Source organism: Prinia subflava, chromosome 1 (genome assembly GCF_021018805.1).
Source record: "Prinia subflava isolate CZ2003 ecotype Zambia chromosome 1, Cam_Psub_1.2, whole genome shotgun sequence".
In the NCBI taxonomy this organism is placed as follows: Eukaryota; Metazoa; Chordata; class Aves; order Passeriformes; family Cisticolidae; genus Prinia; species Prinia subflava.
Window position 1 is genome coordinate 101,515,035 of NC_086247.1, and position 17,054 is coordinate 101,532,088.

General features: G+C 38.0%; 1 protein-coding gene across 3 annotated transcripts in view; it reads left to right on the forward strand.

Moving 5' to 3' along the window:
- The window catches only part of HECW1 (HECT, C2 and WW domain containing E3 ubiquitin protein ligase 1), a 260,000-nt gene that overhangs the window by 163,556 nt on the left and 79,390 nt on the right, over positions 1-17,054 (forward strand). For all 3 annotated transcript variants that reach the window (XM_063405459.1, XM_063405467.1, XM_063405477.1), the window contains one exon: positions 7,692-7,861. In XM_063405459.1, coding sequence (XP_063261529.1) covers positions 7,692-7,861 — 170 coding nt within the window. The remainder of the gene's footprint in view (positions 1-7,691; positions 7,862-17,054) is intronic.

Sequence of the window (17,054 nt, forward strand, 5' to 3'; positions counted from 1 at the left end):
GCAAAATTACTGCTATTCCTGTATCTATTATGCTAGTTAATAAAATGCAAATCAAGGCAGACCTCCCAGAGGCATCAGAAGGAACTGAGATTCTTTTCTATTTGCACCACTATCTCAGCAGTAACCTCTCTATTGTCACTCACTTATACAGAGTTTTCCTTCTCAATATCTATATTTTGGTATACTGTCATCTTCAGTCATTAGTTAATACAGTCATTACTTAAAAGTTAGGTTTCCTAATTGTCCTTGATTTAGTTGCAGTTAAAAAAATGTGGCTGGAGTGCCATTAGTGTGACTGGAGCCCATTGCACCAACATAGAGGAATCATGCCCTAAGCAGTCTATAATCTAAAGAAGAGCTATGCCTTCTGCCATATAATTTTTTAGAAGAAAGAGTTATTGGAATGGGAGAGAAAAATTTCAAAGTAGGCCAAATCACAAGAAACACTGAACAACTGAGTGCATTTCAGCTGAGTTGTATTGCTTTCTCTACCACTGAGAGAGTCCAGTGAGACCCTATGTTAAAATGAACTGTGTGGAAATGGGGTTTTTTTCTAAAAAGCTGTTGACAAAGTGCTTTATTCTTTTTGTAGTTTATTGAGTATTTGGTTGAACAAAATCAAACTGTTTCACTGGAGAGTTTTTTTGAGAAAATATTTCTGGATTGAATAAAAATGTCAAACAATGAAAAAGGTGTAATGATCCTTCAAGGCACAAGATTATGTCTAGCTTCTTGAGAGTGGCAATAGCAGATTTTGCACTATGTCACTGGGAGGACTATGTTACTTTGTATTTGCTTCCTTGAAGACTGGAAGATGATCCTGTGAAAGGCTGGTTTAGATTAATAGTTTCACTGGCAACACTGATCTCAAAGAAGGGAATTTCCCATGATTAAGCTTCTTCATAATTTTTATGATGACTGTATTATTATAGCTTACATTATTTAAAATACTAAGAGAAATATTTTAAACCTAATTTAGCTAGACTGAAAAAAGCCTTTAAGGAAAACTCTGCAGTCCACTTTGCATTTACTTTTCAGACGTGCCTTTTCCACAGTTGCCAGTGAATGTCACACTTCTGATAAGGTGGCTGAAAAGCATCAGACCTCTCTTGCATGAAGTACAGAAGGAAAAAATGTGCAAAGCTTCCCGAGATGTACCAGCTACTTCATTTGCAGGTTTATGGTTTAGCAGCAGTATAACGCATTTGCTGAAAGCCCTTAAAACCAGTCTTGTTGGCTGGTATATTTAGAAAGTGTTATCATGAGGTTTGCATAATATGCCTCCTAGCTCTATGTTGCATCAAATAAATTTTTTCAGGCTTTAATATTCCACATATCTCATGTTTTTGCACACTTTATTCATAAGTGTCCTTGGGGAAAAAATTACCAGAAGAGCTGAATATTTCACAAACATTCAGGCATTTATCTCCATCACACCTCTCCGAGAATCTTGTTAGTTGGTATTTTGTGTGGTTTTCAGACCAGGTATTCAAGTAATAACAGTTCTCAGTTTTTAGAAGTTAGAGCATAAATCACAACTGAAAATAGTATAAGGTCTGCTAAGGGTCATTATGACAGTAGTTGTTAGTATGAAATGCTTGTTCAGAATAGAGATATATAATGCACTTCATTTTCCAACTTTTTTTTTAAATTCTGGTGACTGACTTTATAACTGCTAATCCCATGCCTTTTTCCTACTTGTCAGATCTTGTGTCAAGGTGAGGTGGCTTTTTACCATGTCCAGTATACATTGTGCCTACAGTGTGTGCCTAGACTAGCAGTTTAAAAGGCCCTCAGAAGGCTTTGAATTCAACTACTCTGTTCTCATATTTAACACGGGACACCTTGCCCCATGGTGGTGAGCTTTTTGTGAGTTTGGCTCAGACAGATCTCACAGACAGTTGTGGAGTCAGGATCTGAGGATACTGAGATGCTACTTTGCTGTAGTGGTTAATCACTTGCAGTGATAAAAAAACCCTCTTGCTGTGAAAAGCTGCTCACATTAATGGTTCAGACTTCTGCATTTTGCTTCTTGATGAAGAGGATTAAAAAGATAGCCTGTCTCTCAGACATTTTGGAATAATTAATTCCACTACTACTTTTCATTTATTAATACACCTGTTTTCTTCCTAATACCCCTACTGCCCTTCTTTTAAACAAATGAAAACCCCTTTTGTTTTTCTTTGAAGTATTTACAGCTAGAAAAAAAATATTTTCTTCTCTTTTTCACTGTCTTTAATATTTTGCCTGGGAGTCCTGTGATAGAAACGTTTTGGTTTATCTTTTTTGAATCTCAGACCTTAAAATACCTTCTTATGCAATTACACTAGCTCTTTTCCTGCATTTTATTTTTTTAAAAAAGTGAAGTATTTCTATAATTGCTGAGAGCAAAAAGAAGCACTTTATTTAACCTCTTGCATATCATCAGTTGCAGAATCTCATTCAGAAGCTGATCAAGTCAGCCATCTCTTGCACTTTAAGTAGTAACTTTCTAAATTCCCCTACATTAGTTTGCTGTGTTTGATTTTAAGACTTCCTATCATTGAACATTACTGTTTGATTTCCAGAACTCCTTAATGTTTGCTTCTTGAAATCTAATTAATGCCAGATGCAATACTTCTGCAAATCCATGCTGACCTTCTTCCAAAGATACAATTGCCAAATAAAGTTTGGTATCATACACTGCTTCATGAGTCAAATTGGCATTTCTATAAATGCAATATTCCTGTGCTGTTACCATTGAAATAATGTTCCCCTGACAGTAACTAAAAGTATTGCCTTAAAAGCACATGGCTGAGAGGCAGTACCTGTGTGCCTCCCGTTGAATCTTGAGCAAGCAGAGTTTTGTTGTTCCTTTCTTTGAAGCTATGCCAATCCCTTAGGTAGCTCAGGTCAGTAGATGAACTGCTGCCCTCTAAGATGTTGTCTTCTTGGTCTGTCCAAAGTCTACAAAAGAAACACTGACATATGAGCACCCTGGCAATTACCTTCCCTCATTGGTAGTCTGTCCAGATAACAGTCCTGTTCAAGTATGTTTAATCAGTGTCAGAAGCAGAGCTGATAGCTCTTTGGGAATTCACAAAGGAAATCTGAAGGGAAGTGATGGAGCTGTCCATTGACATCCTAATTAGTGACTCTCTTGTGGTGATGGATTATGAAGATGGTTTATTGTGCTTTGATACATGAACTATCAGGATCTCAGTAAGATGACAGTATTTTTTACTTTCTTCCATTAATGAACAGATCATAGAATAAATTCCTTGTTGGTATTCCTCAAGCTAGATCATAATCTAAATTGACTGTGGTCATTCCAGTAACACTGGGGTCTTTCCAGTGTCCTGTTAACTTCATTAGTTCTGTTTTTAGGTATGTTCCAGGCAAGTTTGGCATACCTCAAAATGTCTTCATTTTCTCAAGGAGTCAGATGGCTCATGAGGAATATGTCTCATTTCGTGGTCCTGAGATCATGAGGCTAGTATGCTAAATATGAAAAATGTGAATTTGATGGGTTGACCGTGGAATTTCTTAGGGTTAATAACCTCTGCGTAAGTGCCAGTATAGATACCTGCAATATATCAGTTGTCATAACTTGGATGGTGCTTGGGAACACAAAGGACATTCAATACTAGGCATTTGTTGAAAGGAATTTGCCATCTGTTTTAAAATAGCGGTATCAGTTTCTCAAAGCCACTAGCTCTGCTATTTCCTAGTCTTTGACCCTTCTGTTAGGTTGTGGATTCTGGAATCTTCAGTAGAATAGGTGCCATCAAGAGACTAAATTGATGAAGTCTTCTTGAGACAGTTCTATAAACTGCACAGAATAGCCCTGTGTGTTTTTTCTAGGAAAGTTCTATTAGCAAAGTCTTCTCCCTTGGGGACAACAGCTTCCAGATCCCTTAACTTACTCCTGACATATTGATGACCAGACTAAATGTAATTAATTTAGAAAACAGACTGCTTCAGAGTCTGGTTCTGTATCTGATTCTCCATCCTTTTCTGTCATGCTCCTATATGGAGCATGGGTCTGGTTGAATACCTTGCTATGTCTGCAGGGAATTGAAATAACATCTTTATGGTAGTTTTGCTCATCATTACTGTCAGAGAATCTCCTTGCTGAGCATAACAAAACGTGACTCTTCCCTGAGCATTTGAAAGCTTAATTACTTGTACTGAGGCAAAATCAAACATTGTAAAACACAGATGTGTTCTAGCTGTGTTGTTGGAATTGACATCCCCACCTGGCTCCAATAAATACTCTGGTTCACCACAAAAATAGTCTCCATCACTATCCAGTCACCAGTGCCCCAAAGTTTGTGATGCTGCACGGCAAATAGGCTTCCTAGATGATCCTTTATAAAGCAGACAGGGAAGTCTACAGTGCACCTTTGGGACAGAGGGTACATGCATACAAGTGACCCAGTGTAAAGCTTCCCTAGGTCTCATCCAGGCACCTGAAAATCAGCATATATGGAAAGAAAGCTCTGGAGTTGGAACAAATCCGTAAGTCACTTGGGGACAGTAGCAGGCAGCAGGTTAGCAGAAGGCATTTTTCTCCAATGAGGAGAGTGTAGCTGAAATAGGATGCATGTACTTACAAGTAGTGCAAGTCTGTGGCGACGAAAGGCTGTAATTACTTCGTCTTTACCTGCATTTCTTCCTTCTGTCATGAGAGATAGCCTGACATTATTAAACTGTTAGATGTATATAACCTTTTTCACACTAAAGTGTGATTTATGACTAAATGAGAAACTGACATATGGTATATTAATAACTTTTTTTTAAGACACTGGATGAAAATACACCTTTGCAAATGATAGATGAGTTATCTTTGTAGCTTTTCCTCATATGCCTTCAAGAAATGCACTCTAAAATTACAGTGTACAGCAGGGTATGACCCAGCCTCTGGAATTCATTCAATCAGTCAAAGATTTAAATTTGGTTAGCTTCAGACCTTCACTTAAAAGTTTAGTATCTTCTGAACCTTTTTTCTGAAGATGATAGAGAAAAATATTTGCATTTGGGAAGGTAGAATGCCTATGATTTTTCTGTTGGGGAGTTTTAATGGAATGGTAAGAGTGGCAACAGCAGGTTACAGCAGATAGTTACAGGACCTACAGATAGGTTTTGCTTCAGATGAAATGCAATTCTGCTTATGTGCTCTTTATTAAGAGCTTTTTCAGTTTTAATGCTCTGCTTTTCACAGTGATGAGAATTTGTGGTCAAATACATAATTGAGATATTTGTCCTTGGGAAAGCTATTCCTGCCAGCCCTATTCATACTTCAGAAAACAAAATAGAAGTTTTTAACTGATTTTTTGAAAAGAATTGTTTCAGCAAGAAAATTACACAAATAAAATTTCATGCCACGTGCTTAGCAAAATCTTTTTTTTCCCGTCATCCGAATAGAAAAATGAGATTATTAACTGAGGATAGGAGTACCTTCATCTTTGTGGCTGTGCTCTAATTCCCATAACTGGAAAGAGGCTGGTAGGTCATTGGAAATGTAGTTGCTTTATGATGCATGATATATAAGTATATTTAATTGAGTGCTAGGTATTTTCTGTCAGTAGACTACTTTGTTACTCAGTGGTACCCAAAGATAGCGTGGTCTCTCTTTGAAAGGAAAAAAAACATCAGAAACCCATATAGCAATGAATATTTCAGTTTCAGACTCTTTTGAGGAAGTATCAGAGAGAAAGAAAATAAGATCCCAGAGGACTTTCTCTCTTCTCGTATGTTAGCAGCCTGAACTAATATACTGCTGGCCCTTGCCATTCATACTCCTTTTGAAATCTTGGTTTCTATTTCTTGAATGCATTTCTAACAGCACAACTTCCAAAAGAAAAGAGTTTTCCATATAGGATTTCAGAAGTGCTGTCAGATGAGATACATGCTGGTTACACAGAGATTGTGCACTCAGAAAATGAAAAAAAAGGGGGGGGTGTGGAAATCAGTGTTATCTTTTTGAAGTAGATAATTTCCTTTGTGTGATAGCATTGCTAGGACCATGGCTGTACATAGTTTCAGCAATGTAGTTTCAAATCAACTCTTAGCAGTGATGTCCTCTATTTTTTTTTTTTTTTGGGGGGGGGTGTTTTGTTTTGTGGTTTTTTTGTTTGTTTGGGGGTGTTTTGGTTTTTGGTTTTTTGGTTGGTTGGTTGGTTTTTTTGTTTGTTGTGGGTTTTTTGTTTGTTTTGGGGTTTGTTGTTGTTGTTGTTGTTGTTTGGGTTTTTTGGGGTTTTTTTTTGTTAATTGTTAGAGAATGTCTCAAGAATGAGATTCTTAAAATACAATCTGTTTCAGGACCATCTGTCCTACAGCTTTTGAATATCTGCAACATGAATTGTGTGGTGGAATAGATGATTAAAACCAACGGAAAGAAAAGCAATTCTTTTTAACTTGCACATTTTATTGTGTTGGCTATTATCATATGTTAAGGAAGCAAAACATAAATGGGTTTGATATAGCTATTTTCTGGAAAAAATACTGATGATGGTGTGCGATGTGTATGATTTTCAGAGTCATCCAAAATATCTGCCTTGAGGGTTTTTTATGGTCTCTCACAACCTGCCAGAATAATTGGGTTTTAAATCAGAAGAGAATTAGAAGACTGTGAAAATTAATGTTTTCAAAAACTGCCAAAAGAAAAAATATGTGTTTAAATTGAATGTTTAGGTATGCATCTATGCAGTTTTAGAAACCATTTTGTCTAATACTTTTTTATCTCTCAAATACAGCAAGAGAAAATAGACAGAATGCAGTACAGTGCTTACAGCCCAGTGTGAAATAAAGCTTTAAACAGAGGAGAATCTCCATGCAAAGAGTGGTGGAAAATAAATTAGCTACTGAACTCGCTAATAGGAATAAATGCTTATATGTTCCAAGGAAAGCTTAGAAGTGCATCTGAGAAAAGAGAAGACTGGAGGGGTCAGTCTGTGTCTGTTGAGTCAAAATTAATGATATAGCAGCAGAGTAGTTTGCATTTCATCAGCTTCACAGGGACAGATCATAATGGGCATTGTGTCTTTCTTCAGAGTGATATGGGGAAATTTTCAAGTAACTGCCTGGGCATTTTTTGTGTGTGCAGCACATATTATGCCCCCTTGGAGTTCTGCAGCTGTTAAGGCCTCCTTAAAATTTGGACATTATAGACAAGAGTTTTCCAAAGGGGAAGTTAACCCACGCAGGGAAGAAAATTATTTAAAGTGGGAAAAATTGTAAAATTACTTCTCATGTAGAGGAAAGTGGTGTAAAAGCTAAGATCTGTACAGTGGTAAAACTGATACCTAGGAAAAATGACATCAGTTGGGTACCAAATGCCATGACTTCGACATTATATGATGGAATCTCTTTTTCAGAGCAGTCCTTCCTCTACAGGCAGGCTGAGCAAGTGCTCAGCTTATTACAAAAAATAGTATAACACTTGAAATTGCATAAATATTGATTTAGAGCCTGAATCAGTCTGCACAATCAGGCTGTAAATTTTCAATTTCTTTATGTAATGATTTGTAAATTCTAAATCTCAAAATCATTATGCTTTGACATACATTGCCTCACAATAAACACAGTGAGTTTTTTCAAATTCCTGCCATATTATTTGAGTTGGTTATTAGTTCCCTATATACTGTTCCTAGCATCCCAAAGAGAAGCCTGGAATGTGAAAAATAATCAGATTTTTTACTTTCTTTCAGATTTCCAGGCTTTTGGTCTGAAGAAAGGGATGTTCTTCAATCCAGATCCTTATCTGAAGATTTCCATCCAGCCTGGAAAACATAGCATCTTCCCAGCCCTTCCTCATCATGGACAGGAGAAAAGATCTAAGATCATGTGTAACACCGTTAACCCAATCTGGCAAGGAGAGGTAAGCAGTTGGAGAGTTAAACTGAGACTTTTCTTAAAACATGGACATTACTCTAGTACTATCCCTCTTTTATTTCTTTTTTATTTTTTGAGTTCTTAGCTAAATTGTTGTTGATCTAACTGTGCTTGATATATTTCATGACTACTTGTCTCAGTACAAAAGGCTTAATTAGCTACAAAGATGGGTGGTACATTAAAACTTTCAGTATACTTTCTGTGTAGGTTGTACTTCATTGATGTCATTTATGAAGTTGTTAATTATTGAAGGCAAGCATAAAACAGAATTGAAAAACTTGGAGAGCATGGAAGGCTGCTGCTAGATTGCCATAGTCTTCTTACACAGAGATACTATATAAAGCAGAACAAGTACGGCATGCAAATAAAGAGAAGCAATGTGATTGAAAAGCATCAGTGGCAATATAAATCAAAGCAAACTTTGGCACGTTTGGCCATCACCTTGAAGAAATAGTCTCTAGTCTGTTATTTTTTTTGGAAGGACTTGTATGTATTAATGAGATCTGAGAGTTCAATTGCTGCCTGCTGTTTTTAAATTACATGCAAAATGGCAGTAGGCAACAAAGAATAAGGAATCTCTTTGGAATTAAAAGAAGCCTGACATACTGGGTGTGATTTACTGGTGTGCTCTGTCACAGCAATATATCCACTGCAGGAAAGAGTAAAAAGTAAATAAATACACTGCACAGATTTATTCAAATTAAAATGCAAATTGTAAAGTAACCGAGGGATAATTAGGTCAAACTCTATAGACATGGAACTGTGAGTGGGCAAAAAGGCAGCAGAAATAGTATTGAATTCTCCTACCTGGAGAAACTAGATACCACATCAGGTTATGTGGCAGGTGGCGGAGGTTGTATGACTGGGGAAACAACCTTGAAACTAGTCAGAGAAAAATGCTTTCTAGTAGGACTTAACTGAGGACATAGTTATGAGGCATCCACCAAGTCATAAATTCTCTGTGGAGACAGGCATCAGATGTATCTGGTTGAGAGGTCCCAGATCCAGCTGTGGACATGGTCAAACTAGAACTGGCAGAGAGAACCGGGTAGTTGGCAGAGACCTTTCAGTGAAGTGCATAAGACACAGAGCTAGAGGGGAGCAGGTATGAAGGGGAAATTTGCTCTCTGTGTGTGACGCTCAGTACACAGGGTTGTGGACCTGATAAAATACCACGGGTGTCATCTCCTCAAGCCATGCCAGATGGCTGAGTTTGTGGGCTGACATTTCTTTTCCAAGTTGAGTTTGGCAGCAAGAAAAAGAGAAACAGTGAAATCGCCTAATTATGGACATTGGAAAGCAAAAGAGCACAGCTGGCTTCCAGCTTTGCTGTTCAGCCCTCAGGTTTTCTCGATCGCATGCAAGCGTGCTGCTTCTCCCTTTCTGTTGTTAGCCTGTGAGTGGCAAAAGAGTGTAAAAGAGCCAAGCCATAGTTCAAGCATGTTCTCTTTCTGCCTTCTCCTCAGCTGATATTGAGGTGTTTAACTGCATGCATGTGTGCTGCAGTCTGTGCAATCAGCCTGTCTGAACTCTTTGTTTGGTTACTGACAAGCTGCACAGAAGACCATAGGCCTGATCTTCTGCAGCTTTGTCCCTTCATGGGACAAGGGGAGAAGGAAGACTGAAAACTGTTGCTGAATTGTGGTGGTAGCCATTCTTCTGTCCACCCTTTTCACTTATGGATGTGAATGTGTGAAGTCACAAAATACTGAGAACTTGTAGCCATTTCATTAAGAGCATCAGTCACAAATTGCTTTCACAAAAACAAATTTTAGGCAATGTATTATTTCAGAAGGATTCTTCTTTTCTTAGATTCTCCATCACTCCCTGTGAATAGAAAGCAAATGTTCTTTTTTTTTTCAGTTGAATGATCTATCTGATTTGTGTTGGATGCTAAACTTGAAAAAATCTGGAATAAGGAAATAAAATTGTCAAAATATCTGCAGAATAGGATCTTTCTATATGTTCTTGATTACCCTTGAGCAAATTTGGAAAGAGTCAATTCAATTTTGTAGGGCTTCATCACTAAAAGTCCAGAGTAAATGATGACTGATTTACGTATATTAATTTGTTCTGGTATTCTTCCTCATATACTTACCAGGCTGTTCTGTTTGTATAGTAACCACTTGCATTATACAAACGCTCTGGGAGCACCCTGGTACCTCAGGCAAATTTTCATCTGTCTCATGTAATATTGATGATCATTTTCATTTCATAGGCTGTTCAAATGCTGTTCAGCACAAGTTGTCCTGACTTAAAGCTATTCTTCCATTACTTTGATTTGCAGTACTTTGTACAAGGAGACATAAGGAAATGGAAATTTCTTACAGATGAAGAGCAGCAAATGACAATATGACACTTGCAGCAGGGCTCACCATAGAGGTGAAAGAGCCCTCACACTGAGAATTGTTTGCTGAGACAAGTTAAAGCCCAAGGTGATAAGTTCTCCTGATAGATGTCATTTTGAACATGTTTCTGTATATTTTCACATGCTCTTCAGAAACATCTGTAATGTTAAATAAGTGAGTGCCTGGAAAACACATGGCACTGGACAGGCTGACTCTACAGCCCCAGATTAGACAGGCCCTGCCAGCCCAGAGAGTTGCAAAAGCACAAAGGGTGAATAGTCATATCATGCTGACTGGAGGTAAAATGCAAAGAAGATCTCAGAAGGAAGTGCCCATTTCCCAAAACGGGAAGTAGAATTGAGAAGGGTGGATGCTTATCTTCTAATACAGATAGAAGAATAATGACACTATTTCCATATTGTTTCATATTGAGTGTGTGCTTCACATTGTTTGGAAACAGCTCATTTAAAAAGATTTAATTTTTCAGAAATCAGTGGAGCAATACACAGTTCAGACAAGTAATAGATCACAGGAACAAAGCAAAGTGGTTTAAAAAGTAGTTCACATACCTCTTACTGGATAGGAAATTCTATGGTTTGGCAGATAAAGTACTTCAGGTTTCTGGACTTCACCTTACACTTATTTATGGTATTTCTTTCTTAGCTATGGCAGCTTGAGCAGACTGTTTCCTTAATTCTTGTTTTATTTCCTGGTGAGTGGAAAGAGAGCACTGAGGAATGGACAATGTGATGACTATGAAATTGGGTGATGCAACCGCTCAGCATATTTAAAGTAGTAGGAAGTGTCATCTGTTAAATCTATTAAATAACACGTTGAGTTTCAACTCAAATAATCTAACTGGAGGAGTAGATTGGCCTGAAATGGGAGCCCACTACTAGGTTAAAAACAGTCTCAACTTCCTGCAGTTTCACTCCTTGTTTCCTTGCCTCAGCTTTTACAAACACTGTTAAATTATAGTTGAGACAAGAGTGTTTGGAATGGCTGCCTTATCACTCTAGACAGCCACATTTCACTAGTGAATTAATTGATGTGAATAAGCAGAGAGCAAGAGCACTTAACAAATAGCAGTTAGTATGTCAGATCTGATACACAGATTTACAGTATTTTCAGCTGAGTAACTCATGTTCTCTGCACCTCAGATAAGTCACAGCCTTTCAAAAATATTGCACTTGAATAATTTCTCACATAACTGTCTCTTGAGATTACCAGTGCAAAATCAGAAGAAGGAAGCACACAGGGACTTGAATGCTAGCAGGAGGTGGCTTCTGTAGTGCAGGCCACCATCAGTGATAGAAGCATTGGGTTTGGATGCTGCCTGCAGGAATGCCAAGATGCAGCTGACTATCTGAGTGCTGGTGTGTGACTGCTTTTCTTAATGCAGAGTTATAACCTGGGCACTGATGCTGTGATCCTGAGTGCTGAACTGGTATGTAACAGGCTACCCAGCAGTTCTGGGACTGAAAAACACTTTGCCAAAGTAGCCCAGTCAGGCAAGAGGAAGTTTATGTTAGCTCTCTGCCTCTCTAGAGGCTTTGTGCTGGCTGATACAATGGGTGCTACCTGATGAAGCACAAACCTAGAGTCACACAAAAGCAGGGCATACTTGAGCAAAGTTGAGTCTTTACGGAACAGAATAAAACCATTGAAGATGTCTTCATATATTTGAATCAACAGCATGAATTTAAACTAAAGTGTATTGTGCTTGATCTGATTTTGATCTAATACTCATAACACTAGAATGCTGACAGTCATACCATGGCCTCACAGAGTTATTCCATAATTTCAACAGAAGATCAAAATAAAAGCAACAGAAGCATCACACTGACTGAACTCCTTATTGTTTACCTGGATAAGCTTTTCTCCCTTCTACTGCCAAATACAAAATAATATGCTGTAGAAACTTGAAGGCCTTCACACCTAAGCATAAAAACAATATATAGGTGAAATGAAATCCAGATCCTGGATGAGTTTTACTAAAGGTGTCATCAGGACTGAGTGGAGCCTTGCTGGGTGGTAGCTTCCCTGTCTAACATTTCTGCACATGTGTCCAGGTAAAGACTAAAACATTGTTTCACTAGACAGACAAGCTGTAGCTTTACAGCTACAGATAATATCTGTTGATGATGGAAGTATGAAAGCCCAAGACAACTTTAGCTTCTTCAGGAGTGGGTTATGGTGTGAAAAATTGTCTAGATTTTTTTTAGGATATTATTCTTCTAGAACTGCATTTTACTTGCAACTTCTGCATCCTAGAAGACTATCAGTCTTGCTAGCTTTGTATACTAGTGCTGATGGGAGTCTTCAAATATTTTCAGTCTTTGCTGTGCTAATGAATTTGTAGACAATTCTGAGATGAATCTGAGGGAGAAATTCAGAAAGCCAATTTGCTGAAGGTCCTATCCAAGTTTGAAGGAGTTCAGTAGAAAGGATTGAATTAGACTTTAGAACATCAACACATGTATTTATGTGCATCCCTTTTATGGCAGGGAAAAGATCCCCAACAGTTGTGCCATGCCAGAATAATAAAGAACTGCATTGGACCTGGCCCCTGCAGACACTGCTATGTTCCAGCAGTCTCCTGTAGTAGGCGTAGGGCATGTCCCCACCTGTGGCAACTGTGGAGCTCTGCCCTTGGCACTACTGACTCTGCAGTGTTTTGTCTTGTCACTAAGGATTACTGTAGAAAGCTTAAGACCCTGGAATTCTTGATGAGCTTATCCAGCTGTTGATGCAGCTAGTGTTGTATGAGAAAGTAGTGACATGTAAGGGAGGTTTTTTGAATGAAGAACAGAATAGTACAGACAGAGAGTGGTGTGTGCATAAAGACTGTAATTGTTTCGCTGGAGTATTTGAAACAAAGTCCACTAATGAAATATTCATCTGAAAGAATAAATTTGTCTTCATCCATCAAATGTAATTCAAAGCCTTTTAAGATTTACTTCTGCTTGTATCATCCCTGTACATGATAGATATCACAAATAAATTTTATTTTTAATTCTACTGCTTATTCAACTCCAAATCAAGAGCCCAATTCTTCCTGTCACCAGTGTATTAATTTATCTATCTTTATTATACTGTCTACCAATTATTATACTGACTGTTTTTAAAGAATTTGACTTGCCCATAACTTGTCTGATTGGTGCTAATGGATATACTCTGTTCATTTCAACAACTTCTTTGATAGTGCTATTGAGTCACTGCAATCCATCTGTATTCAGGGATGCAAACAATTTCGGTAAAAATGAAACATGGAAATGAATCATCACCAGTAGCTGGCTGTCTATGAAAACTATAGCAAGCTCTGGAAGTGGTTTTGTTCTCTTTTAAATGGATACAGATGCATTCTGCCAGGTCAGCATTAGCAAAGGCCTTTGTTCTTTACCTTATGTGTCATGAATTTAGGTCCCCTCAAGATCTGTTCACATAAATTAAATGAATCATCTGTGTCTATAAAACCATTGCTGAGCCTGGAAACAAATAGGCACTTAAAAGCAGGTTACTATCCGAAGCTCTTTCAGTGTGTTTACTACAGTGTTTACAGATTGTGCTTGAAGATGCCAGCAGTAATGTAAAATCAGATTTTACATTTAGATCATTGGGATGGTGTGAGAGTATGAATGTCTCAGCTGATTCTAGGTAGCTTTGATTCTGATTTGTGTCTTGTGAGAGTGAATCTGCAGGAGGCAGCTGTGTAAAATCTGTGTAAATGAGAGGAGAATCCTAATGACTTATTACTGACTGGAGCCAAAATTATGATACACCACTTAACCTAAGAAGACTTAATATGTTCATATGTTGCTGTGATTTTCTTTGTCATGCCATTTTTGCTCTTTACTCTCCCTCCCTTTCTGTATTTCTATGGAAATAATTAATTATACCTTGTTGATTTTTGATGCCTGAGAAAATACCAGCCAAAGCTTTCCCACTGGCAGGAGCATTTTACGGATCAGCCCGGTACAGATTCTCCAGTGTCTAATAAGATGTGCTATAATGCTGGAGGTCTTCTCTTAGTGAGGAATTAAAAGTGTCTCTCTCTCCTGTCCTACTTCCTCTTTGCATTAAATGTGTAAGAACACAGCAATCATTGCATGTCTTGCCACTCTGAGACAAGTGGGACAGGCATTGACAAATGGCTGAAGAAGTGGGGAAAGTAGAGAGATGTAATGACTTTGCATCTAGAGCAAGTCTGTTTCCTCCTAGATATCATAATTCCAGAGAGATGCAATCCCACCCTAAAAAGGAAATAATTGAAGAGGACACTGGGAAAATAATACACATACTAACTTGTTCTGTTGAACATGGCTCTTGACAATTCTCTGGGTCCATCTATAATAGTATTTGTGTTCCATTAAGACATCCATTTCAAAGCAAATCTCCTGCTCTCCCCACTAAAGACACTGCTTGTCAGTCCAGAAGTGCAGGAGCTCAATTACTCTCAGCAGAAGGAAAGTGAATAGATGTGCTCCAGGAGTGCACCAAGCGCTTTTCAGACAATAAACGGGAGTTCGATCCAGGACATCAGCCTGGAGTCACTTTGTGGTAAAACCCTTGCAACATGTCTGGATGTGGTAGTCAGGTGCACAGCACCAGCTGCTTTGCTCTCTGGATCCACTCACATTGTACCATAAATCTTCCTAATGCAGACATGGCCAAGACATTCCAGAGGTTAGGAAACATCAGCCTCCACAAAGCCTCCTTTCTGCAGCTCACAAGTGCTATTTTTCCCCAGTATACCAGGGATCATCAATCATTCCTTGCATTCAGACTTTCTGATTGTAATTTCTTTTTGGGAATACACCTCACAGACAACCATTTCTTGTAACATCCCTAATACATTTCTGGAGGAAAATAAAAATGTTTTCCCCTCTGAGATCTTTTCCAAAGCCTCTTTTCCAAAGCCTCTAATTCAGGGGGGTTTTCAATCTGGAATTCTTCCACATACAAGGGCAGCTGGTTCACTACCTCATCCTTTCAGTGGAGGACCTCCTCATCTTTCCTTTAAAGGAGAGGCCTTGCATCCCTAACTGGTAAGGATCAGACAGCACATCAACAAGATGGGATCAGAAGCTATTTCTAGAGACAGGCCCTCAGTGAGAAATGGCTTATTCTCGCATTTCATTCTGCTGAGGCAATCTACCATCTTCTCTGCGGTGTGTGCTGTGTCATGTATCATCTCAAGTTCTAAAAGTCATTTTGCATCAAGTTGGTGTGATAAACAGGGCAGTGCACTGGTAATCACTGGCTTGGACTAATCAGAGAATAGAGATTTAACTTCGTGTTTGTTACCTGTTCATCCATTGACTGCTGCAGAACATATATAAATTTGGGGTCTGCCCACTACTTGCAAGAGTTTTGTTCCCTACATTTTATAGAATGCATTTTACTTGAATTTTGGTTGTGGATCAAGTGATCCACAGTCACGAGACAGTTTTCTTCCTGGGCTTTAGACTTGAAACTGTAGCTATTCTGATGAGTTAGCAGCTGTGTTGAAATCCATTATTTCCTTTGAGATTTTTTTTTTAATTTGAGTAAAAGAAAGGCTCACACAAGAGTCACAAACCATTTCCATGAAGCCATTGTCAGGTTTGATGGACCTCTGAACAACTGGAGAGCCTAAAGCTTTGGAAGAAGTTAAGTCATGACATTAGAATTAAAAAACTGCCATAAATTATACTTCCACTTTGTTTTTTGATATGAAAAAGAGAAGCTCATTTATATAAACTTCAATATACTGTTCTACAGTTAGTCTCAGTGTACAATTTAGTTTAGTGACTCTGTATTCCGTTAGTTTCCGTGAAGTTCTTGATCAGTCTTGCAGTGTTCACACTAGTGGTTGTGATTCAAAGAACTTAAACTTTTGTGGGGAAGAATAGAAACAACCAGTGAACAAGCCAACAAAGTGAGCTGTGACCCCAGTGAAAACATACAGGCTAAAGACTGATAGTTTAGATTGTAAAAGAAAATACCCAGTAGTCAATGCCAGATGAAAAAAAAAAATCTGGCTTTCAGGTGATGAGTGTCAAAAAACCCAGAAGTCTTTTAAAAATAGTATACTTGGGTTTATTATGCTAAATTTTTTGTATTCTTGCTTTTTCTCTGCAACTATGAGTATCATACTTCTTTTATATGTGAAAGCTGAACTTAGGAGTTAATTCTGTAACACTAAGAGTTGTAAGAATAAGAAAAGTTCCAAATAACAGATGACTTAGAATAAAAATTGTAATAGTAACATCAAAAAGTGTCAGCAGACTTGTTCTTAAATGCAACTCCTTTGGTTATCAATGGTGAAGTTTCTGGGCATGTGTTAGAAGCTCCATCAAACTTCTCTCCTCCTGAAGACAGTTGATTTTTATCTCTCTTGTGATTTTTCATTTTTTTACCCCTCCTTGGGATGAATTGTTGACCACAATATCCCTGACTGTGAACCCAAGGGTACTTCAGAATTTATAATCAGTAGTTTTTTGTTTGGTTGGATGTTTGTTTGTTTGTGGTTTGGGGGGCTTGGGGGTTGGGGGGGTTGTTTTGTTTTCCTTTGTTTGGGATTTAGGATTTGATGTTATTTAAACTTAGATATGAAGCTTGTGTTTTCATTTTCACAAACTGGCCACTGTGATAATTAGCAAATATTAGGCAAGGAAAGGATTTAGTTTATTCCATCAGTAATATATTACTACTTTATGTTAGTTATGGTGGATAAGACCATGAAACACAGAGTCCTTTCTCTTCCAGATAGACAGGATAGGAGAGGCCAAGCAGAATAGTAAAGGCCAAGGCTTTTAACAGGGTAAGTGCAATCAGTATTTTGTGGCT